Below are 27028 nucleotides of genomic sequence, written 5' to 3' on the forward strand. Positions count from 1 at the left end.
ATTCCAGAGCTTCTATGGAAGATAAATGCGCAGCTACATCTTGGGCTACCCCACATACCTTTATCACTCATTACAAATTAGACATGGTCTCTAGGGAAAGAGCATCCTTTGGCTCTATGGTGCTCAGGAATATTCTTCATTTGGGTCACCCAGGATCTAAAGTAGCTGGGGACTTTGTCCCATCAGTTAAGACTGAGTGAAGATTGACAACCTCAGATAAAGAAGTTATGTTCTTACCATAACATTCCATTTGTGTTGTTGATCTTCATTCATTCTTAACATCACACCCTCCTGCCCCCTCCGAGGGACTCCTGGAGGTTTGGAACTAGTCTTTGAGTTTTGTCCTAGGGTTGTTCCTCAGACAGAGCTTCCATATTTTTCTTAATGGTAGGCAAACTCGATTTGAGGTAATGGGAAGAGAGGCAGTATGGGGGGAGGCAGTATAGGTAGAGCCTTTGCTTGAGAGTTTTTGGCAAGTGCAAGCTTTGTATAATGGCCGAGTTGGTTCTGAGGGTTAGTAACTGGACCCATCAGTCAAGAATGAATGAAGATCGACAACACAGATGGAACGTTATGGTAAGAACATGACTTCTTTTTTCCACCAAAGCAGTTCCCTTTTTACAATTCCCTAAACTGAAATTTGAAACATCATGGGATGTTGATGTTGGAACCATAAATATTTTAGGTACCACTGAATCTTTCTTATGTGGAGTCTGGCTAAAGGAATCATGAGACTCGCAGATGATGTAAATCCTAGTATACTGAGATATTCCCTTGTGAAAGTCCTAGAATAAGTGGAGAAACTCAAGAAAAGATCTAGATAGAGCTAGAGCTACATTTTCCTGTGGAAGAAAAGCTTTTTGAATTGAAGTATCTAAGGCATGCCCCAGGAATACAATCCCTGGTAAGGAGTCACGGAAGACTTTTGAATGTTCTCCTGGAAAGACAGTCTATGAAGCTCTATTACCCAAGTGAGAGATTCCTGACACTTTGAAAAATACTCTGCAAAGATAAGCAAGTTGTTCAAACAAGGAGAAATATGACTACAATTGAGTTTGCAGTAGACAGTTTGTGAGCATCCTTAGAGTAGTGGATAACTCATAAGGTAATGCAAATAACTGATGGTGTAACCGAAATACAGAAAACCTTAAAGTTTGAAACCTAAGGCTATGGGACTATGATGATTAGTATCCTTTAAATTTAGTGTTACCAAAAAAAAAAAAAAAAAAAAACTGAAAGGGGGAGTTAAGTATTTATGTTTTTATCTGTTTGCATTTGTTTTCCAGGGTAGAGCACAAATCTCCATGGACCATTTTGAGACTCAGCCTGGGAGCATTGTCTGGTTAAGTGACTTGTTCAGAGTCACACAGTTAAGCAATGGAGGCTGAAGGAATAAAACCTTGCACCACTGGACCACAGGAAACAGCTGTTCAGCAGCTCCTTAATCCTCTAAGCGAACTGACAGAAATCCTTTAAACCAACTGACATATCGTAGATGGTAACATGTTGTGAATGGATAGCATTTTAAACCTTGATACTTTCACAAACTGGTTGAAAAAGAAAAGATCTAGGACTAGTCTTCTTGAGGCTTCTTTCTTTGATACCAGATGCATTCTTGAATAAATACTTTCACTATCAGAGAAAGAGGAGCAGGCTGTATGATCCCCTGAGCCTGTAAATGCTGAATGACAGGCGGGAAAAAAGAAATTTTACCCAGTGGATGAAGAGGAATTCCATGAAAAGAAGGGAGGGACTCCCACTGTCATCTGTACCCCTGGTGGATCACTCTCAGAACTGATTTGAGATTATCTGTTGCCAAAGAGAAAAATGGAGAGCTAGATTTGGAAGAGATTTAAAGGCTTGCCATAGTCAGAAAGGATTTCCATTTGAAGAACTGCTGGAATGTCCTGGTTTCCGGGAGGATCCCCCTTCTTTTTTGGAGACTATTTGCCATTGTTTCTTGAATGTCTGCTTGCCACAGGCTTGCTGAGTCTATTTATTTTTCATGTTATAAAAGGACCCTAAGTTAGAGATTAAACCTTTAACATATTTGGAGAAGAATGCCTGAAACAGTCTGTCATCTCTTGAATTAGTTTCTTTCTGTCATCAGACTTTTTTTAGGACTTCACCAGCAAGTGGTCCAAAAACAGCCTCTGTATCAAAGGGGCTAATTCAAAATTTTAGCTAAACATCCATGCACACCTTCTTATAATAGATTTGATATAAAGTCATAAGCACAATTCAAAGAATTTTAGCTTACTTGAAATACAGAAGCAATATTAGAGTTGCCACCTTTCATCGTGGCTAAAACCGGAGTAAAGCCACACCCCTCATGTCACCAGTAACCCCGCCCATCCTGCCCCTCCCCGCCCATATCCCGCCCATTTTTGTGATGTCACTATGACATCACTTGAGGAACACCCTCTTTTCCCATTCTTGCTGCCTGCTTTCGGCTGCTTTACTATGCTTTTCTGTAAAAAAAAAAAAAAAAAAGCATAGTAAATCACCAGATTTACAAACTTCGATAGTCTGTTTCCTTTTTGAAACAGAATACCAGAGTTTGTACAGTGTTTTCCAGACTACCAGAGAATCAGTTTGATTTCTGGATAGTCCAGAAAAAAAACGGAGGGGTGGCAGCCCTAAGCAATATGTGTAATCATAGTAGATTTTCCCTCTGAAAGAGGAAAAGTGGCAAAAATGTTATGCCTATCCTTAAATGTAGCAGGGAAAATGTTTAACGTGGCCCTGTTAATTAAGAATCCTAAAAGTTAAGTATGGCAGAAGAATACACTCCTCCCAGATCAGTCAGACCTTCCCATTCTTGTCAGAGTGGGAGGGGTTAAATTTAGCAGCAGAACCTTTTGACAAGGATATGAGAGCAGAAAAAATGTGTAAGATAAGGAAACTTTACACAATCTGTCAGCATTTGTAGGGGCTGTAATAAAATTATCCCCCGAAGTTGGAGGAACAGGAGTAAGTTGAGGAAATTCCAGTTGTGATAAATCATATTTTCTCAAAGAGACTGGAATGTCATTATGCTCTTACTGAAACAACTGGTTCTTCCTAGATATGGTTTTAGAAAAAAAAAATTATTTCAAGCAATATTCAGTAGAAATATTCACCTCAGAATCAGTTACCTGATGAGAAAAAAAAACAGAAGTTTTTCCCCGTCAGTCATTTCCTTGTTCATCACAGTGGAAATCTTCAGAAAATAAAGAATTCCTTTTTCTTTTATTAAGTCCAGAATGAGAAGGGTTAACCGTCTGAGCTAAGAACAATAATTTATCCCTATCTAAAGTAACTGAGACAGGAGAAGATGTTTAACTTTCTGCTTCTTTTTAATAACAGTCTCCATAGAAACAGACTGACCCCTGTCATCACCTTGGGGAATAGGTGTCCCAGTCCGGCTAGGCAGAGAAGCATACCCCACTCTTTCTTCCAAGGCCCACAAGAGTGGTTCTCTCATGCCATCAGTGACACTCCCAACAGCTACAGAGGATGGGTCTAATCCACAAGTAATGGTGGCTGAAGAGACTTCACCAGAGGAAACCAAGAAAGAAGATGAATGGTGTGAGGAACCAGCAATGGCCACTGAAGAGTGACCTATATGTGGCTGAGGCAAAGTTGTAGTCTGTTGAAAGGGGAAACACTGTCTGGAAGTTTTCTTCTTCTTATGGGGGAAGAACTGGTAAACTGTTTCATGGTAAAGCCAAGAGTGAAGCCTGAATTCCGGGTGAAACTGACAGCAGCAATTAGTAAAAAGTCAAGTACCAAAAAGGTACTGTTTTCACCTTAGAAGTGCTGTGACAAATATTTCATATTCTTACCCCAACCCCTAAACACAATTTATAAAAGTTTTCTCTCAAAAGTTTAGAGTTAAACGTTAACAAAGTCCTATTTAGAACAGTCAGCTTTACACATAACGTACTGTTTTAGTGTTTGAGCAAACTGTGGAAGTTTGTTTTTTCCCCAAAGGGAGTTTATCTTCCCAACAATGTAGAAACTCTAGCTGGCTGTCAGTCTTGGAAAGCCCATAAGAGGAGTGCTCTTCATGGCAGAAAAGCTTTGAAGGGATTGGCACCCAAGTAGCTAATTTTATCCAGTCCTGCATGAGTACTCAGTGGTCTGGGCGTATGGAAGGTGCTCTTAAACTTTGGTGTATTTTTTTTTAATGAATGCATGATATAAACACATATAGTTAATGTTTGTATATGAAGTGTACAAACTACTTGCTCATGTTGCTCAAAAAAATTGCCATTTTAAATCTTTTGTTCCTACTTTAATCTCACTGTGTGAAAGGAAGTTCTAATGAGGTAGGTGATAGAGCAGGCTGTTTCTACCAGCTGTACTTTTGTACAGAAGGTGGCTGAAGTTATTTTGATTGTACTGAAGGGCTATTACTACCCTGGATTTCATTGTGCTGACATACAAATCAGAGCAAACCCTTCTGCTCTTAAAGTCTCCAGGTGGTGGTCTTTCTGTTGCTGTCTCATTTGAACTCATGTCAGCAGTAATACAGGCATCTAGGTGTCAAATGCCAGTGGGACAGGTGCCCAAGCCTCTTCCTCCGTTAAGTTACTGGGAGTTAGCTTCTGATTCCTGGTCATCTGCTAGGCGGACATCCAGGATGTATTTGATTATCCACGGCTTGGGTTTTCTCAAGAAAAAAAAATTCTTCTACTCCCCACCCCAGTCAGTCCTGTTTATATACAGAAAAAGATGAAACATTTGATTTTACAGACTGGGACCAACTTGCCTTTTAGTCTGGATACATCATACAGTTGATGAGGACAGATTATCTCCATGTGTCCATCTAGAGAATGTTTCTTCACTAGTCACCCTGGTTCTGATAAGAGTGTTCCAGGTTACTTTACACATCTTTGCCCTCACCTAAGGGAAGATGTGCAAAACTGATGAGTTTTGAAGAACTAAAACCACTGCAATTGTTTTCTAGTAAGTGATTCTTTGCAGGAAATATTTTCTCATCTTTTCAGAAAGCTGAATTCCCAGTGGCCTGCCACAAAGAAACCTGACTGATTTTGTAAGAGTTGAGGAGCAGGATAACTTTTCATATAAATGGTGGTGGCTGACCTTAGCTCTGATGGATCTTGTTGTATCAATGGGTCACAAAAGACAGCCTGTGTGTACCCTTCCCATTCATAAAATAAAGCAGATCTGTAGATAAATTTGAGAAGAGGATGTACATTTTTCTACAGTAACCAATCAAGTCTGTCAGCTTCCAGACCCACAGTAACAGGATGTGATTATTCCAATGGAGCTGGCATAGGAAATTCTTAGTAATATTCTAAAAAAGAAAACATGAAGGCAGCGTTAGACTGCAGACAAGGTGGGGAGCCCATATCATTAAGTGTGGGTTTAAAACTGTTGTAATTTTAGAAGAACCATTTCTGTTATATTTTTACTCAGGTATGGAAGAAAAACATACATTCTCAAAGAATGTTGAGATTTGGCTCCTAGATGTCCTATTGGATACAGATCATGTTCTGTAGTCCTATCTCGCCTTCTTTCTTACATATGGGTTCGGAGCCAATCCTCGGCTCCGACTTGGCCGATTACAAAACTTGAAGTCTCTCAGTTGGCTCGTGGCAAGTTAGGTATCCCACAGTGCACTAGTAAGAATCTCCAGATCTCGTTTGCTGCATCTACGAGTTCAGAAATGCTGTCTTTCTTGGCCATGGCTAAGTTGGATTTTTCATCATTGTTCTTGTTTATAGTGATCGTTTTTTCATTATAGTAGTAGCTTAATAAAATATAGCTTAGTCTTTGTTATTATAGATAGTAAATTAGTAGTGTGTTTTTGAAATTTTTCAAAGTTGTTATTGAAAACTTGTTGGCTGTCACCTCTGCAGGCCTTTTTTCTACTTTGAGTGGTATGCCTTTTTTGGTGTGCTAGTTTTTTACTATATTTACATATCTTAGCGTAGATCCATGTTTGGGTTAGGACCTTTTCTAATCTTGTATTTTTTGACTGGAATAGTAGTATACAATAGATAGCTGTGTGCAGTGTTCTTTTATTAATTCTTATTAGCTAGTTAGTTAGTGTGTCGTTGAATTATTGCAATTCTTGTAGCAAATTCTTGATGTAGCTTCTCCTTGTTTACGGCTAGGTCCATTTAAGTTAGAGGACCTAGTCCTCTGATGTTCATCGTGCATACAGCTGCAGTCATAACAGATGGGTTCTCCTGCCGTCAGGCGGGTCCTCGGTTGGCCGAATTCCAAAGTCTAGGTCCGGCGTCGGTTGTCATCGCTTCTTCCCTGACGTCAGTGCGACAGGGGTATAAAGGAACCAGCCGACGCCATTTTCTTCAGTTTTTCTTGCCGTGCGGTGCCCGAAGCAGAAGCAGTTCGCAAGTGCCGGTCGGCCAGCTCCTGAGATTACGAAAATTTGGAAACTGAAGTCTTCTTAAAAGCTAAGTACCCCGTTGGGGAAACTTTTCTTGCCTCAGACCGATGTCAGACAAAGTTAATAATTGTATTTCTTCTGGGAAGCAAATACTGCATAAGGATTTCCATTCCCTCTGTATACCATGTTTAGGCCCAGGCCACGACGTCTCGGCCTGTTACTTTTGTGCTACATTCAACAAACGCACTATTAAGCGTCGGGTGGAGTTCGCCCAGCATTATTTTGGGAAAGCATTTAACTATACTATGTCATCGGATACTCCGACTTCGGTTTTGTCTAAAAAACGCAAAGATAAGGACGGACACATGAGGTCCACGGCCTCTACCGACACCACGCCAAAGCCGACTACACGTGGTCCGGTTCTCAGCGAGGTGCCTACGCAGCCCCTGACTACCGACGACACTTCTTTGACAGTGTCTCCTGTGCCCGAGGTCGCAGGCTCCTCTGCCCACACCCCGACTACAGATACCGAAGCCACTCTTGGCGTTGAAACTCAGAATGTGGACAGGTCCACCTCCTCTCAAGGTGTCTTCAGACCTTTCTCTTCTTTCTCCATCAAGGCTTTCACTAAGTCTAAAGCAACCATGCACTCAAAGAGACCAGCTACACAGGGCCCATCTCCAGGCCCCATGCCTAAGAAACAGATGCTTAAAATGGCTGAGGATTTAATTACTCTTATCAGAGGTTCTCAGCCCCCACCAGACAAAAGGCCCAGAGTGGAGGAAGATTCCCCCTCCTCTGATCAGGGCTCCATTATTTCAGAGCACTCTGATGATCAGGAACATTCTTACTCCCCTTTTGAAGACTCTGATGCTGAGGAATCCATCCCTTCTGTATCCCCCCCTGAGGATTACTCATTTGGGGAAACTTTGCATACCTTAAGGGAACACTTCCACTGGGAAGGCCAAGATTATTCAGATTCCAAGAAAAGGCTCAGGGAATTTCTCTTGCTACCTCAGCACAGGCCTCTGGCTATACCTCCTGTCTTGGATATCCTAGATGATGTTTACTCGGAGGCCTGCCTTAACCCGGACTCTCTACCTCCAGCTCCAGTTAAGCCTGACAGGTACTACAGGGTTCCTGACTCACACCAATTTCTATACAAAAGCCATGCTGCTGACCCAGAAACCATCTCACAGGGCCCCAAGCGAGTTAAGGCCTCCATTGCTAAAAATCCATTACCTTCCGAGAGATTCCAGATCCTTAGAAAGGTGGGGAAAAAAGGTATATACCTCGGCTACCTTATCCATGAGGGCCTTAAACTGTCAGTTTCATATGCTAAAATACCAACAGTTTTTGTTATCACAATTGAAAAGTAAAATGTCACAACCTGAACAACCAGACTTGAAGGAGTTGCAGGATTTGATGCCTAGTGCAGAACAAGTGGGTAAGCATAACTTACAATGTGGTTTTGATGCTCTAGAGGCTTCATGTAGAGCTGCTGTTACAGGATCCAGGCATGCCTGGCTCAAGGAACAAGCCTTGCCTGATCATGTCAAAGCTAAATTACTAGACGCCCCTCTTCAAAAGGATGTACTATTTGGTGCTAATGCTGAGGAGGTATTAAGGAAAATGGAGGAAAAGGCTAAATCAATGCAAACTGTGAAAGAATTTCTACAGGTACAACCCCCACGTTTTAGTAGAAATTGGCCTTCCAAAAACTGGTCCTTTCCTGCCACGGACAGACCCTAAAGAGGCAGATACAGGCGCCCGAGGGGCAGAGGACAATCACAAGGATCGTTTAGAGGCAGACTATGACAAGCTCCTACACAAAGAGGTGGTGAGGATAACTCGCAATCTTTCACAAAGCAAACCCAATGACTTTCCCCTTTGCATGCCAACCAAGTCTCAAATGGCAGCCCCCTTAGGAGGAAAGCTGGCATTATTTTCAAAAAATTGGCATATTGTCACAAAGGACAAATGGATCCTGGACATTATAAACAGAGGCTACAAATTCCATTTTCACTCCCTTCCAAAAATGAGAGGCATGCCAAACCTGCCACACAATCAAAGGGCAGAGGCACAAAGGCAAATTACAGATCTCATAAATGTGAAAGCTATTCAAGCGGTACCTACGCATGAACAAGGTCAAGGTTTTTATTCCAGGCTATTTCTGGTGCCAAGGAAGGAAAAGATTGGAGACCTATTTTGGACCTATCCATCCTAAACACATTTCTACTCGTACCAAAATTCAAGATGCTCACTCTACAGCAACTTCTTCCCATGCTGGGCAAGGAGTCTTGGCTGGTAACATTGGACCTGAAGGAGGCATACCTGCATGTCCCAATCAGACAAAATTGCAGAAGATACCTCAGATTTCTTGCAGGTTCAACCCATTATCAATTCTCTGCATTGCCCTTTGGCTTATCTACTGCCCAGAGTATTCACAAAATGCCTGGCATCAGTAATTGCCTACTGCAGACTTCAAGGGATACAAATATACCCCTATTTGGACGACTGCCTGATCCAAGCGGACAGCAAGCACATTCTTCTGAAACATCTGGCTTATGTAATAATGTTGTTGAACTCTCTGGGATACACAGTCAACAAAAAGAAATCAAGGCTAATACCCTCTCGGAAGATAATTTTCCTGGGTGCCAATTTGGACACAAACACCCATATGGCCTACCTCACGCCAGAGAAGCAGGGGCAACTAATTCAATACTTCAGAACAGTAGCAAATTGCACCAGGCTGACTGCAAGGAAAATCCTGCAGGCTCTGGGATTCATGGCATCTTGCATCTTACTAATCCCATGTGCAAAGCTGCATATGAGGAAACTACAATGGTACCTGAAAAACATATGGTCTCAACACAGCCACAGTTTGGAAACAGTAATACCACTAATTCCATGTCTGCAAAAGGAATTTCTGTGGTGGGCTCAAGCATGTCAAACAAACACAGGTCTTCCATTCAGCAAGCCTCAAGCAAATCAAGTCATCACAACATACGCCTCGGACTACGCCTGGGGGACGCACATGACAGATCAGTGCATTCAGGGCATGGTCCCAAAAAGAAAAGCACCTTCACATCAATCAAAAAGAAATGCTAGCAGTAATAAATGCTATTAATAGCTTTCAAGGACCTTCTACAACCAGGTCAACTATTGATAAGAACGGACAATACCACAGTTATGTGGTACATAAACAGGGAGGAACACATTCTTACCCCCTATGCAGACTGGCCATGTCACTTTGGAACATGGCCATGGACTTGCAAATGGAACTACAAGCACAGTACTTGCCAGGCAAGGAAAACACACTGGCAGACAACCTAAGCAGGAATATGACAGATCCACACGAATGGAAATTGCATCCAAAAGTTTTTACAGAAATAATCCAGGAATGGGGAAGGCCAGACATAGATCTCTTTGCCTCCCACAAAAATCATCAATTGACAAAATTCTGCTCAAGGATTTTCCACCCAAAGGCCTGGAGAGTGGACGCTCTCTCTTTCAGTTGGACATCAGTGACAGTTTATGCCTTCCCACCTCTTCCTCTGCTGCCCAAAGTTCTATTGAAAACCAGAGCAGACAGACCAAAGATGATTCTCATTGCTCCGGACTGGCCAAGGCAACACTGGTACCCACTCCTGAGTAGCCTGATGCATTCCCCACCATGGACCCTGCCTCTAATGCCTCTTATTCTAACTCAGCACAGCTTCAAAACTCTTCACAGCCAGCTAAAAACACTCAATCTAGCTGCATGGAAGATTCCTTAGCATCACAACAGGCCCTACTCTCCAAGGAGGTGCAGGATGTTATTTTGGAGGCCAGAAGGCCATCAACTAGAAAAGCTTACTCCGCAAAATGGAAACGTTTTTGTGTCTGGAATGAGAAAAAGGGCCAGGATCCTGGAAAACTGAATTTACCTCAAATACTACAATATTTGGCTGAACTGCTAAGCAGTGGACTTTCATTCTCCTCCATCAAAATCCATGCCTCAGCCATTTCCGCAGAATACAACACTGATCCACCTTTATTCTCTCACCCTCTCTTAAGACAGTTCCTCAGAGGGGCTAAGAATTTAAGACCTCCAAGGAAACAACCAATACCTGCTCTGGATCTTAATTTCATTCTGGAAAAAATGACCTTGCCTCTCTTTGAGCCAGCTGCCTCATCAGATTTGCAATATTTGTCCTGGAAAACAGCTTTCCTTCTGGCTATCACCTCAGCTCATAGAGTTTCAGAACTACAGGCTCTCATGGCTGTCCAGCCTTTTATCATCTTCCATCAGGACAGAGTTTCCTTACGAACCAACCCGTCCTTTATGCCTAAAGTGGTATCCAGGGTAGCTTTAAATCAGGCCATACATTTACCTACTTTTTTATCCTAATCCTCAAAACAAAGGGGAGAGATTACTACATTCCTTGGACATCCACAGACAACTACGTTATTATTTAGACAGAACAAAGCCTTTCAGAAAATCAGAACAGCTCTTTGTGTCCTATGCGGTAGGAGCTCAAGGAAAGCCAATTTCCAAACAGACAATCTCAAAATGGATAGCCCACTGCATACGCTTTTGCTATTCCTTTCATGGCAAAACTGTACCTACGGGCATTAGAACTCATTCCACCAGGGCCACAGCCACCTCTGCAGCTTTCCTCAGAGGAGTTCCTACCAAGGATATTTTGGAAGCAGCCACTTGGAGTTCTCTGCATACCTTCTCCAAGCACTACAACCTACCATTATACTCCATATCTAGAGCAGGCTTTGCCACTGCAGTCTTGCAGGGCATTTTGGCTCCTCCTAGTTCCACCTAGTGCCTACCACCCCTTTCTTAGCTTTGGGATTCTACCCATCTGTTATGACTGCAGCTGTATGCACGATGAACATAGTACAGTTTTGTACCTACCATAAATGTAGATGTTCGAGTGCTAATACAGTTGCAGTCCAGGTTTCCCTCCCCTCTTGGGACAGGCCTATAGGCTAACACATCCTCATATAACCTGATTGGGGTATTCATTTTGATGTATTTGCTTGTAACTACTGTATTTTGATTATATTGCACTGCATTATTACACAAATTTATGTATTGCCTTCCTTCTGGGGGCACCTGACATCTGGGGCAAGAAAAACTGAAGAAAATGGCGTTGGCTGGTTCCTTTATACCCCTGTCGCACTGACATCAGGGAAGAAGCGACGACAACCGACGCCGGACCTAGACTTTGGAATTCGGCCGACCGAGGACCCGCCTGACGGCAGGAAAACCCATCTGTTATGACTGCAGCTGTATTAGCACTTGAACATCTACATTTATGGTAGGTACAAAACTGTACTTTTTTGCTCATGTTTGTGTGTTGTTCTTGAACAGGGCTAGGCCCGTTTAAGTTAGAGGACCTAGTCCTCTGTTGTTTTTTTCCTTGTGTGCAGTGCTTCTTGCAGGGCTAGGCCCGTTTATGTTAGAGGACCTTGTCCTCTCTTCCTGCTTTGCTGTGTTGTGTTTGTGACAATATGTCTAAGGATCTTTGGGTTTTAAAATGTGTCTCAAATGCTCTCAAAAATGTCACTGACTGACGGACATAGTAATTGTGTTTACTGTCTAGGTGCCATACATCTTCAGGAGACATGTTCCTTTTGTCACTCCTTCAGTTCTTGGGTTCTCCAGTAAAGGAAGAACAAATTAATCCTGAAAGGTCTCCTTAAGCCTTCCTTTGAGGAGGCTCTAGACAGCTCTTCACCATCGCATTCCAGGTCTTCCTCTTTGAAAAAAGAGAAGGTCAAGTCGAGACATTCTCCCACACCGACTATTTTATCTGGACCTCCACAAAAAATCTCAAAATTGGACAAACCTTCCACCTCTTTGGCTCCACTGTCCTCGGAGCCGGTTGAGGTTATCGATATGAACATTCCAGTGTCAGCCCCAAGTTTTTCGGAGCCGACTACAGAACATTTACCTCGGATCCGGTCTAAAGAATTATTACTGGTCTCCCCAACTCTCAGATCTCTGATTTTGCAGAGATCTAGGTCACCTACCTTGTCTTCCAGATCCTCCAAGAGTCTTTCTGAAGAGGATGTAGAGAGAGTAGTGCTTAAACTCTTGAAGTCGTTGGTGCTAGCTAATTTGTTGCCGGCTCTGACCCAATCGGTTTCGGAGCAGTCTAAGGCCATACTCCCTGCTTCTGTTCATCCTTTGAACCATGTTGATATTTTGGAGCCAGAACTGTCGGTGCCACTTGTTGTGGAACCTTCGGTTCCAACACCTCTAGTGTCTGTCTCGGAGCCGAGTTCCGCTCCGACACATTTGGCGCTGTCCTTGGTGTCTAGGAGCTGAAGCTCACCAGTTTGCCCCGACAGGGACGCTTGGACCCGGACTTCTTCAGTTCCGAGCCTACCTCTCGGTGCATTGGCTAGGTTGAGCTCATATCCTACATCTATCTCGGAGCTGATCACTTAGGAGCAGAGGGCTACGTCCGCTTCCTTGGAGCCAGACATCCTCGGAGCCAGAGAGATCTGCCTTTGAGATGATGAGGAGCGTGCTGTCTAGGTCTTCAGCTCCACACAAGGGTACCGATGCTCTTCCCACTCAAGCTCCGACCTCTGTCTCAGCACCCTCTCATTCTTGACAGCAGAGACCCGCAGCCTAAGGAGCCCCCATTAGGTGGCCCCCAGTCTTCTGAGACCTACCCAGAATACCCTTCTGAGGAGACTCCTCGGATGAGAACTTGCAAGAGGAAGCATGTAGACTCCCCTGATGAGTCCATCACCTTTGACATTGACCTCGAGGACTCTGATGATATCTCCTTCGTAGATATCGTAAAGATCCTGAAACAGAGAGGCAGCTGGCCCACTGTCACCCCTTCTGATGAAGAGTCAGTGTACCTGAAGGCTTTCGGGTCTCAACCTTCAGCCTCTTGGGTGTCTCCACCTTTCGATGAGCTCTTAGATTTAGTCATTTGAAAGGTGTGCGAAATTCCTGATGCCATGGAACCAGTCTTCAGAAGACTCAACAAATTTCTTTCAGCCCCCAAAGGCAAAGAGTTTTTGACTAAAGGTGTGCCTGTAGATGCTATGGTGGTGGCAGCAGCCACAAAGAAGGAACTAACAGAAACTTCCTTATCTGTCAATCCACTGAACAAGGAGTCTCAAACAATGGATAGATACAGGAAGCGTATCTTCTCTTCAGTGGCATTTACACTCAGATCGCTGAATTTACCTCACCCATTGTACTAGCCTTCAAATAGATCTCTTAAAGGCGCTAGGAGATACTCTCCAAGGTACATTAGCTGAATGAGTCCCGGAGAAGGTTTCTGCTCAGTTGTCTAGCTTAAGCTCCATTGTTAACTCATCCATGAGTCTGATATCTTATGCAGCAGATGGAGCGAGCAGGGCAACAGGTTCTTGAGTTTCCCTTAGGAGACACTCCTGGATGCGTTTATGTAACTTTGTGGAGCCTTTCAAATCTACATTTACCAATGTTCCCTTTGACCGTTCCTCTCTGTTTGGATCAAAGGTAAAAGATACATTCACCAGGTGCGAGCAGGAAGGGAAAAATCTCTCTGCCATGGGAGTACGTTTTTCCGTCCCTTCTAGACCATACCCTAAGGGTCAGAGAAGAGGGAAAATGTGGTTCAAGAAATCTCAGAGATTTTTCCCGGACACACAAGGTGATTCCTCCTTCAGAGGCAGAGGAAGAGGAAGTAATGGTAGACGTCGCCCTAGAGGCAGGGGGGTCTGCAAAATCAGGGTGGCCGCGATTCCTTTCGTGGACGTCCCTATCAGCGCTCCTGAAGTGGGGCCCGACTACGCTTTTCAGGAGCCAGTCGAGAATCGCTTATCTTTGTATCCAGAAGCCTAGCATGATATCACCCAAGACAAGTGATTACAAAGAATAATTTCCAGAGGATACTCCATACCTTTCTCTTTTCCACCTCTTCCCACCAAGAAAATCCCAGATGTTCTACCCAATCACAGGGATCAAGCAACTATAGAAGTCCAAAGGTTGCTTCAAAAGAGAGTCATCCAAATCGTCCCCACAGACCAGATAGGATTTGGAACTTACTCCAGATTCTTTTTAGTGCCAAAATGAACAGGGGACTGGAGGCCCATTTTGGATCTCAACAAATTAAACGAATCAGTGAAGAAGTCCAAGTTCTGAATGGTAACACTGCAGTCTATACTCCCTTTGTTAGGGAAAGACAGTTGTGCTGCATAGACCTCCAAGATGTGTACTACCACATAAAAAGAGACAGAGCATCGAGGAGTCATTTAGCTTCTGGCTGGGAGCCAGTCATTACCAATTTTGTGCTCTGCGCTTTGGTCTCACCACAGCTCCCAGGGTGTTCACCAAATGTATGGCGGTAGTAATGGCTCACTTGAGACATCTTGGATTCCATGTGTTTCCGTACCTGGACGACTGGCTCCTGACTGCCCCCAGCAGGCACCTACTCCTACTTCTACAAGCCAGAGATTCAACCATCCAAGTCTGCACTCAGTTAGGGATTACTATCAATTGGGAAAAGTCTGCCTTGTCACCCTCTCAATATGTGACTTTTATAGGCGCAGAAATAGACAGTTGCCATGATGGCTCTCCTTCCTGCAGACGGAATACAAAATCTAAGACAACATATACAGTCTACTTCCCCAACACAGAGTCAAAGCCAAGACAGTGCTCATACTTCTAGGAACCATGACCTTTACTATAACTCTAGTTCCTCTAGCCAGACTACATATGAGAATCCTTCAATGGCAACTCTTTTCCCAGTGGTCCCTTCAACAACTGCCTCTGTCTCATCCTATTTTGATGAAGGACCTTCGTTGGTGGATTCAGTCCAGTCAACTAATGATTCATTCCTTGCCCAACCCATTGCTACTTTGACCACGGATGCCTCCCAGTTAGGGTGGGGGGGCATTATCTAGGTAGGACAGTCCAAGGCACATGGCAAGAACATGAGGCTCACTTGTATATCAATGTCTTAAAGATGAGAGCAGTGCTACTAGCGTTGCAAACACTTCACAACTTTCTTCCTCTAGGGACAATAGCAATCCAATCAGACAATATATCAGTGGTATAGTATGTAAACAAACAAGGAGGAAGCAGATGCTACCCCCTATGTCGAGAGGCTCTTTGTGTTTGACAGTGGGTGATATCTTCCCAACGCTTTCTAGTTGCAATGCATATCCCAGGGACAACCAGTGTGATAGCCGACAAGCTCATTAGGGCAATCTTGATGCCTCATGAGTGGTCTCTGGATCAGAAAGTCACGGAACAGATTTTCTGCAAATGGAGACAGCCTTGCTGCAATCTGTTTGCCAGCCCAATCAATGCCAAATGCAGCAGCTACTTCTCCCTTATCCCCCCCCCCCGGGGGGGAGACAGAGAGACGCACTTGTTCACAATTAACTCTCGGGACTTCTTTATGTATTCCCTCCTTTTCCATTAATATTGAAAGTGATCCAGAAAGCAAAGACCTTGGGAAGCAGAATGATTCTTATCACTCCTTACTGGCCTCGTCAGATTTGGTTCCTCTTTCTCAGGCCTCACCTTCTGGATGATCGATGGATTCTGGACCCAGTACCAAACCTTCTGACACACATGTCAGGCACCTACTACCTCTGTCTCTACACCCTCAACTTGACAGCGTGCCTGCTCCACTTCCATCCCTAGTCAGACTTCATGATTTCTCCCCTGCAGTTACACATATCCTCACGTCTGCTCACAAGTCTTCTACGAGAAAATTATATGCTAGCAAATGGAAAAGATTTTCTATCTGGGCACGAGAAAAAAACATAGATCCTTACACAGCCTCCATTCCCTTGGTATATAACACAATCCCAGCAATAAACCTCCAAGGTCCTCACCTCCAAAACACGAACAGCTAAAAATATTGGAAAAAACAAGGATGAGGAACTCCACGATGATGCAGCAACAAAATACGTCTTTATTAGTACAAAAGAACAGGAAGGATGAGCTTCTTCAGATCTAAATCATGTAAAATATGGCAGGTCTTATATAATGCTTCTAATTATCCATTTAGTAATTAGCATCCTAATCAATTAGTCAAGATGTAAAATTAATTGCTCTAAGTGGTAGTTAACCACTCAGTAAGGGTAACTGAAGAACATTTCCTGTTGCTGCAAACAGCAGCATTGCGCTCACTATTAGCATTCTAAAAACAATTAAACTATATAAAACATAATACAATGTTAATAAGTTCATTCAAATAGTGCCTCATATTATTAAAACTCATGTATATAAAACATAATATACAACAAATCACATGAAATTCGATTCAACTTTAAAAACATCCATAAAAGACAATGCGCCTAAGTAAAGTGCATATGCATGATGAAAATCAAGAAATAGTAATTAAAATGACAATTTATGTGTAATAGCAGCACAGTTCTCCAAGAGCTCTATTCATAGATGTTTCGCTGCACAAAGCTGTTTATATATTATGTCAAACAACAAAATGAGAAATCATTCGAAGATCACTTCGCGCCATTCCCTTGGTGTTAGAATTCCAAACCAAACTTTTTCATCAGGGATCAGCTGCTGTTACAATCAAAGTTCAATTGGCAGCTATCTCCAGTTTTCATTTGGGACAACATGAGCCTAAACTTATGGCTCACAGATTGTGTAAATCATTTTTAAAAGGCACTGCCTTGCTGAGACCTCCCTTTCAGGAACTTGTATCTCCCTGGGATCTAAATTTTGTTCTGTCCAAACTTACTTCCCCGTCCTTTGAACCCACACATACTTGTGAATTAATGTTCTTTTCATGGAAGACCATTTTTCTAGTAGCCATTATATCCACCAGAAGAGTGTCAAAGTTACAAGCACTGTCAAGTCAAACCTCCTTACTTGATCTTTCATAGAGACAGAGTTTCCCTTCATACAAATCTGTCCTTCATCCCCAAGGTTTGCTCTCAATCTAATATGAATCAAACTGTTGTACTGCCAGTCTTTTTTCCTAATCATTCAGGCAGAGCGGAATACAAGTTTCATCAACTAGATGTTCACAGACAGTTATGGTTCTATCTACATAGAACCAAGGAGATTAGAAGATCAGACCAATTGTTTGTATCTTTTTCTGAGACAAGAAAAGGTATGCCAGTCTCTAAGATAAAATTATCAAATTGGATTTCAAATTGTATATTGTTTATTTACTCTTCCAATGGCAAAGAACTCCCGTTTAAAATTAAGGCTCATTCTACCAGATCCGTATCCACATCTGCTGCTTTTCAAGCCAGAGTCCCAGTTTACAGTATATGTGCAGCAGCAAATCGGGCTACCCCTCGTACCTTTATTACCCATTACAAATTGGATTTGGCCTCACGGGGTAGAGCCTCCTTTGGTTCCACAGTTCTTAGGAATATATTCCCATGAGCCACCCGAGAAAAAGGTGCTAGGGACGCTCTCCTATATGTAAGAATGAAGGCGAGATAGGATTACAGAGCATAAAGAAGTTATGTACTTACTATAATGTTCCATGTTTGTAGTCCATCTCACCCTTCATTCTTATGAACCCACCCACCTTCCCCCGGTCATGTATCCTTGGAGGATCTGTAGACAAGGTAGTATCTATCTTCTGTAGGGTGGAGACCTTTCATCTTTGTTGTTCCTTCTGGAAATACCTTCTATCACTTTTTTAGACAGCAGTGAACACGATCTGGGGATTCTTACTAGTGCACTATGGGATACCTACCTTGCCATGAGCCAACTGAGAGACTTCGAGCTTCGTAATTGGCTGAGTCGGAGCTGAGGTTGGGCTCCTAACCCATATGTAAGAATGAGGGGTGAGGTGAACTGCAAACATGGAACATTATGGTAAGTACATAACTTCTTTTTTTTTTTTGTTTAGTCCCATCTGTGAGAATTTTCTAAATTGACTAGAGGAGAAAGGCAAAGCTATGCAGGATGTTAAGCAAATGTTTCATTCTCTATTTTTTGGTTTTAAGTACACCAGAAATTTTCTCTGCAGTTGTTGGCCATCTTTGTAGAAAAAAGAAAGAGGGCAACAGTACACAGTGAAAGTAGAGTCAGCACAACAGACACCATCTATTGTAATCTTCCCAAGAGGATAAAACTATTTTCTGCAAGTTCCTTTTGAGGGATTCTTGCATCATCATCTGCTACCTGCTCCAAATCTCAGCCCCTAGGAAGGAAGTTTTCTTTATTTTGAAAGAATTGGAATCTTCTAACCACAGACAGAAAAATAAGAAAGACAGTCACTGCAGGCTACACTGCAGAGTTTTACCCTCCCACACACCCCACTTTCAAGGCATATTCTCCATACTCCAAAAAAAGAAATGTAGTCAGCTACTCCCAGTGCCTTGCCTGGAGATGGATAGATAGCTCTGTTTGTTTCTTTGCTTCCAAAAAAAGAAAGATCAGTGGAGGGCTATTCCAGATCTGTGAAATCTAAACAGCTTCATATAGATGAAGTCAAGGATGTTAACCCTTCTAATTCGTCTGCCTCTTTTGATGCAGAATGACTTTATAGTAGCCTGAGATATGAATGATTCTTGTGTCCCTATTCTAGACTCCAGACAGTTTCTACAATTTTGAGTGGCCATTTCCCACTATCAGTTCATCTTCTTACGTTTCTTTTACTTTTCTGTGCACACAGAGTTTTCAGTGAATGCCTGATTTCAGTGTTTTCCGACTTGAGACTTTTTCGAGTCCACATCTGCTCTTACCTAGATGACTCCCTTATACAGTGTCAGTACCTGAAGATCCCTGCTCTTGTCATTCTGCAGACTCTAGAATTTTCTTGAAAATGTCTTTGAACTACAAGAAATCAGGTTTATATAACCAGTTTTGAATACAAGATCCTAGATTGTCCTTCCTCGGGATAGGATACAAATTAAGTTAGATGATTTTTTTTCCACATTTATGAGCATGGGCTTTCCTAAAAGCCATGAGTTACATGTCCCTATCCATCTTTATGGTACTAAGCCTCATGCATCATATCAGGGAAAATACTGTGGTACCTGTGCAATCTCTGGAGTCAGTGTGTCCTCTCAGTTTCAGATTTAGTAAAGGAATTTATTGGTGCATTCTTCTGATTTCAAAAACTTATCCACAGACTCTATGACTATGCCTGGAAAGCTCACCTACAAACCCTAGTCGTGCAAGAGTTGTAACCCCCATCTTTAAGGATTAGCACACCAGTTTCAATGAAGTGTTAGCCATTTTTTCTGGCACTTAACAGACAACACCTCAGTATTTTAGTATATCAACAAACTGTGAGGGATTAATTATTTCTTTGCCAATGTACTGTGATCATTTGGCAGCACGATTTACATGTGAATCTAATGTTTGTGTGTTTACAATTGGAGTCAGGAGAATTCTTATACAAATACTCTTTGAGGAGAAATGCTGTGGTCTGTGAATAGTAGAAGTTCATCTGCCATATATTTCTAAAGCTGACAAAACGTGATTTTGTTTAAAGTTTCCTTGCAGATATTAACTGGTAAACAATTGCTTCTCACTTCATTAGAGTCCATATCTAAACTATGCATTCTTCCAAGCTTTTCTGAATCAAAGGGTGGCCCCAGCAACACTGGCTCTCGCTTATGAAGCAGTTAGTAGTAGCAAGTCCAGCATCCCTACTTTTGAACAACAAATTTTTTATCTCATCTACATGATAGGTTAGTTCATCCTAACCTCATATCTGTCATTATAATAGTCTGAGTGATCACCTGTTGATTGCTAGCAACCACCTTATTTGCATCAGAGGTGTTATACATTTTAATAAAGGCAAAAGAATGGATACCAAGAAATCGTGCTTAAGTGGGACATATGTTCTTACTTTTATGAAAACAAATTTTGACCAATTTTCTTATTCTGTTTTTCAAGATCTGGAATGTTTGATATAGTACAAGCCCTTTTCTACTGTCAAGACTCCTTTATCAGTCATTATGCCTATTTTTGCAGCCATAGCTTCTCATGTCATGTTCAAGCAATTTCTGAAGGTTTTTTTTATTTATTTCTTTTTGGACATCTGTGGTTCCTTCTTGGTATTGATTTACTTTTGTACTGACTGACTGATTAGCTCTTTTCTGAGAAGTAGTTGTTCTGCCTTTTGATATTGTAATGTTTTTCAGATCAGTGTCTTTTAATGGAAAACACACTTTTTTCATTTGTAGTCTCCTTCCGCCATGATTTCAGAATTCAAGAATTTAATGTGTAATGAGGCATGTGTAATTTTCCATAGGAGCATGGTGTTTGATGGAAAAATGAAGTAGTCTGTTTAGCCAGTCTTGTCTTCTCTAAACAAGACAGAGGAATGAATTTTGTATACTATGGATGTGCACAGACAACTGAGATATTACACTGAGTGAATGAATCAGTAGGGCAGTGTGGTATCCTCTTAGTTTCTTTTATGAAAAAGGAAACTGAGTGTTTAAGTTACTGAGCAGACCTTTCCCATGCAGTTGGCTAATTCCGTTATCCTTTACTGTGACAAATACTGCTGTTAATATATGCCATTTTTTTCTTGATCTCTGCACCTGCTGACCACCTGTCCCTCTGCAGTAATCCTATACATTTGCTCTCGTCGGGGACAATAAGTAATTATAGAGCCATGTTAGACCCAGCTCCCTAGTAGATGACTTGCATATCTGCCAGAGTAAAGGCCTGTTATGCGTCTCAGAATGCATACTCCCATCATGATGAAATTATCGTGAGCTGTAGCTTAGCCGAACCCCATACATGGCATTTTGTACCCCTGTCTAACAGCAGCTGTAAGTGTTGCAGTAGACTGGACTGCTTCCCCTCTGGATGGGTGATCTGGAGTCAGCCTCTCACTTTCACCCCTCTCTGCTGGCTTTTTTTGTGCAAGGGTCACTAATTAAGTGTCTTCTGTGTCTCAGCTTGTACTTTATCCCTTTGTGATATGGAGCTGGCATAAGTACAACAAGCTTTTGACTGAGAAAGCTAAGGATCACTCCACACTTTTGGCTCCTACTGCTGCAGGCTTTCTCAGTAATATGTCTGCTTGGAATATTTATGGGCCTGATATTTAGACATCCTATATGCTGTGCTGAAAATGATTTGATCTAGAGGATTGATATCCCACTCATCTTTTGAATTCCTGTAGCACTGCACCTGTCATTCAAACATCTACTGTTCCAAGTGAGTGTACTTATATAGGTATACTTTAAGGCAGAAAAGTCCATATTATAAACCATAAACTGTTCCTTAACTGTAGAAAGCTGCACTGACTTGACTTTTTCATTTTATTTTGTAGGCTCCTATCCAGCAGTTTGCAGACAAATTAAGTGGCTATTTTGTCCCTTTCATAGTTGCTGTATCAGTTCTTACTGTTGTTATTTGGATTTTGATCGGATTTCTCAATTATGAACCAGTGGCAAAATATTTTTCAGTAAGTAAAATTATTGTATTTTAGAAGCTACAACATTTGTTCTTTTAGCTATGAGCAAGCAGCTTCCTACAACATGATTTTTTTTGCTGTGTAAATTCCTTTGTCAGAAGAGTAGGCTGAAAATGAAATGACTATCTTATTTATAATGTCACATTGTTTTTTTGTAAATAATTAGTGGCAGTACAGACTGAACACTAACAGTTGCAACATAGAGAACTGTTTTCATTTACTATCCTTGGGGGAAAAGTATACAGAAAATCATGATCTCCCAGAAGCATTGTCCAAAGTTTCATTAGCAGGAGGCACTCAGATTTTGCAACTCAGTATGCCTTTAAAACTTTTGAGATAAGAGAGTCCTAGGATGCAGGAAAAATCCTCACCGTTCTCAAAATCTGTCTACTGCATATAGCTTAATTTTTAAGATGAAGAGAAAATGAGTGACAGCTGTTGCCACAATGAAAACAACCTCGTTGTTTGCTCATTAGTATGTTTCTGAATTATACTCTAGCTGTCAGTAATGCTGTCAGACTTGAAGGTGGTAGTGTTTTCCCTAGAAGCCCATGCATCATGTTGGCAAAGGCGCGCACACACACACACACTCACACACACACACACACACACACACACTGTCAAATTGCTACCTAACCCCCCCCCCCACCTAGTTTGACTAGACAGGCAGCATACACAGCTTCATTCATGCCCCTACAGACATGCATACCAAACCTCTCAACCGTGCCGAATTACTCGGTTTTTACCGAGTTTTGGGGTTCAAATGAAGGGGTGCCACGATTCCCGAGTGGCACCCCTTCAGTTCCGATTATTTTCTTTTGTTTTCTTTGTTTTTATAATTTTCGCGGCATTAGAACTGTCGTCATCACGTACGCGATGATGTCAGCTCCCTCATTGCTACCAGCCTGCGCGATGATGTCAGCTCCCCCTACCAGCCTGTCGGAATTGAGCCCAAGGAGCTCACGCATTTCTGGCATGACTGGCTGCTCAAATGCGAGCGGGAACATCAGCAAACGGTTGTGAAAAACTATGGACGAGCTGGATGAGGATCTATTATCGCTGATGCGACGCTGAAGAACTTCTTGGTAATATGACTTTTTTATTTTAGGGAATGGCTAGGTTACTGAGAAGGGATAACAGATTTGACACTTTATTTTTATTTGTTAAGCAGTATAAAGCACACTGACTCAGCCTAAGACAAAGATGCTGTCTCAGCCTGTCTGTAAGCTAGGACCAGGAGGAAGTTAGCTGAATTTATACAGGTTGATATCTTACACTGATAATTATTATTGTTTTATTTTTTATTTTTTTTTTTTTAATATTTTTTTATATTAATTTATTTTATTATATATATAATATATATATAAATATATTTATATTTTTTATATTATAAATATATTGATTTATAATACATTAATCTATGAGAGATGAATCATGAAGATGAATCATGATTTATATGTGCATCTAGCAATGACTGATTATTTATACTTTATATTTATTTATATGTTTTGTAATTTTTTTTCAGCACACTTTGCTAAAAAAAGTAATAATAATAACTTAGTACTATTACACTTTTTAAGAGGTGATTGTTCCTTTCAAACTATTAAACAAATTAAACAAATTGGCGATTATCAAATGTATAATAAATACTGACTGGCACAGTTTTTAACCTTGAAAAAGCCTGGAAGTGTCGTTTATAGCTGGTTTGCAGACTCACCTCTTCATTCAAGATTTTATTCAGCTTTGTGTTGCTTTGGGACCAGGTCATATCGTACATAGCTACATAGCTGGTTTGCTGGCTTTGCCTCTCAATCAAAAATTTTATTTTGTTTTTGTGTTTGCTGGAACCAGGTCTGGTGTGTTGTTCCGGTTTCTGTTTTCCTGATATCTTACACTGATATAATGCAGCGGTTTTACTTAATACTTGATACCAAGAATGTGCAATGCATAACATCTGGATGATAACTGCCTGTATTTTGTGTGTAAACAACAGTTACTCTAAATGTTCCAAACCAGATATTCTGTAATGCCCCAAGATAGCTTCTGTGGAATTTCCTTTAGTGGTGTTTAGTTGTTTTAGTGGCATTTCAAAGACAGCATGGAAAAACATTGGGAGCTCGATAACAATATCATACTACCAGTAAGAGTTTATGGCCTAATGATTTAGAAGGTCTGAAAGTGTAGGAGTTCTTCATAGTAAGGAAACTAACAGAAAAAAACAAATAATCAAAAAGATTGAAATGTGGTTTGAAATTTGAATACACATTGCAATAGCTAACTGCTGAATTATTATTTAGCCAGAAGTAGCATTATAATCATGTTTTAGTGAAGTGCCTGCAGAGTTGTTTGTACACACGAGTAGATGGTTTTAGATACGGGAGGAAGGAAATAAAAAAAAATGATGCCAGGTAATTGTTTGTGTCACTTGTTACAAACTCTTATAGCTAAAAGTTTTCTCAGTCTTGTCTCTCAATTTTTGACTTTGTGGTAAATCACAAAGGATTGAAGTCAGTCGACAAAGCCTGACATTAGAGTCACATGCTTATTCTTCAGAAAGTGCATTTTGGTATAAAACCTGTTCTGTTAATTGCAAAATGTCCCTGATTATGGGCATTTGTCCATCACTATTTTTGTCTTTGTTCCTGATTCTTAAGTGAAGATGTTGAGGTGCCAGTGATGCAGAGTTCTGTAGATGTGCTAGTATTTAGAATACGCAAGTCTGCCATTGGCACTTAGTATTTAATTAAAAAAACTTGTTTTAACTGGTAAAGGTGGTTACCCAGGTTTGTAATTGGATTCCTTGCTTACTCAAAGCAGATTCTGGTTGAGTGATGGCTGCTCATATGTGATCTGTGCTCTACAAATTTGCATTGTGTGCTGGATTATTTCTAAAGCTTACTTGGAGAAATTTAATGTAGATATTCACTGCATAATTGTACAGGATAAAGGTCTGTTCATGCACTAGTGACATTTCTAATGCTCAGGCATGCATTGTGATGAGTACCTTCCGCTTTGGGCAAGAGTTGGTTGCACCACATTACTTGAGGCCACTTAAGTTTAATCTTTCTAATGCCATTCAGCCTGCTTAATTTGATGTGACATTAATGTGTGATGTAGAACTGCATCTGTCCTGCCATAGTAGTTTTTGTTTGCCCCATGTACTGCTGCATTTTTAATTAAGGTAACTGTGCCAGCAGATTCTTTCCTACTTTGTAACTTATTCCAGACATATTTTTTATAGAAACCGTTTTACTGTACTCCAAAGTTTTGCTAATCCTTTATCCATCACTGGCCAGCTGCATTTTCTTTGGATGTGGTGTGGGTTTTAATGCTATTTCAATTAATGTGAGTTTCAAGGGCAGAGAAGTTTTAATTCCAAGTCTATTTTCATTGTGAGGCAGTATTGCTTTGTTTAACAGATGTTTGTTAGTGTTTGGGCATTGTTGTGCTGTAAAAATAAAATCCAAATAATCATTGTAGAAGTAAAGCGGTATGCACACATTAGTGTTTATGATAAATGGGGCGAAATAGCCAGTTAATGGGACATTGTAATGGCTGTGTGCAGGGGACGGGTACTCTGGTGCCATGTTTTGATTGCCTGTTCTTCAGTTTGTGTTTGAAAGTTGGTATCCCACAATGCCATTGGAGTGGGTGGGGTTATGTAATTATATATGCAAATTAGATGTTAATCAGTGTACAGATTTGTACCTATTTTTCATGGGCCTTGTCCAGATTTTTGATGTTTCCAGGTTGAGAGGTATGATGCATACACATCAGCATGCATACACACACCAGCACACCCCCATGTCATCTCCAAAGTTACCTGTACCACTGTTACATCAGTAAGATTAAATGGGTGAAGACATTCACTTTTTCCTCCTACAGTGACATTTTACACTAACAATTGATTCTCTGAATCACTGTTGTACATAAATCAGGAGCTGCTGGTATTTCCAAGGGAGAGCTCACAGTTAATTAGCATTAGCTGCCCCTTGGTCTTGATGAACAAGCATACTGATCTGCCAGCAAAGCTGCCCTCCACACTGAGGCATCTACTAGTGGAAAACCTCAGAGGTAGGGCAGTCTAAGATTCAGAAAAGCTTACTGTGAGAGGGGAAGATGGCTATGTTATGGTTTCCCACTCACAGTAAGACTTTCTGAATCCCAGCCACCGACTTTAAGGACATACTTCTGAGATAGCCACTAACTTAGACCACTGGCCATCTGTATTCTTTGTATTGCTGATAGCAAAATATTTGCCAACTCTGTTACCATTTTTGCTGTACAGCATGAACTTTGTTATTTGTGTCTCACTCTGTACTATATAATTTATTTTATATTTACAAACTCTTTTTCGTCCTTGTTTTATATAAAGTGTAACAAGTGATGTCCTTCCTTATCATTGTTGCAGTATTCCTTACTAAAGGACTATCCTACCGAGTTTAGCTATATGACAGAGAAGAGATGATCTTTGAGACATATACCTGTCCCTCCAGCCAGCATACAGAATCCTTAGACCCTACCAAATGCCGTACATCCGATGTATGTCTACGTCCAGGATGTAAGGTACAAAAGTAATGCACTGGTACCTTATCCTCTTTGCCAACAGTCTGAACTCTACTTTTTTGAATTTGGTCTGTCAAGTTGTTCATCACTTTGTTTCAGCTACTGAGCTTATAGCAGATAAGTACCCCAGTGGGGAATTTTCCTTCTTTCATTTTGTTGGTTTATAATTTTTTCCAGAAAGGAGAAATGTGAGTGTGTGAGGCAGATTCTCTATAAAGACAGACTTTCAAATGCCTTTTCTTTTTGGGTGCAGACCATGGTCATACTCAATGTGCTGTTTCAGTCTTTTGGACCCAAGACCATTTATCCCCCCTTTCTGTTTCCCTTGAGAACCAGCGTCGGAAATTGCTTGGCGAGAAGAACCAGGCCCTCTGAATCCACTTGCCCAAATGTTCAGCCTCCTGTTAAAAAGTCAAAAAATATTAGATCTGATCTTAGAACCTTCATTCTGTCCTCAACTAATGCATTCGGATCCGATCCCTCTGATCCGACTTGGCCATTGCAAAAGCTCGTGGCATCTTTGAACTCCCAAGCTTCTCCCTTACCCATAATGCACCAAACCCGAGTACCCCAGATCTCATTTGGCACTTTGAGCGAAAGACGTGGTGACTGCTACTCTCGAGCCAAGTATTTTATTCTTTCTCAAAATTAATATTTTCTGAACTAAATTTCTTAAAATCTTAAGTCTATTTCCCCTCCC

General features: G+C 41.3%; 1 protein-coding gene across 1 annotated transcript in view; it reads left to right on the forward strand.

Annotated features, from left to right (window-relative positions):
- Nucleotides 1–27028, forward strand: part of ATP7A (ATPase copper transporting alpha) — a 2674176-nt gene that overhangs the window by 1647468 nt on the left and 999680 nt on the right. The window contains exon 14 of the mRNA XM_044057744.1: nt 21619–21753. Within this exon, the coding sequence (XP_043913679.1) occupies nt 21619–21753 (135 nt within the window). The remainder of the gene's footprint in view (nt 1–21618; nt 21754–27028) is intronic.

The sequence above is a fragment of the Protopterus annectens genome, chromosome 15.part0 (genome assembly GCF_019279795.1).
Source record: "Protopterus annectens isolate FY-2018-M chromosome 15.part0, PAN1.0, whole genome shotgun sequence".
Classification (NCBI taxonomy): Eukaryota; Metazoa; Chordata; order Ceratodontiformes; family Protopteridae; genus Protopterus; species Protopterus annectens.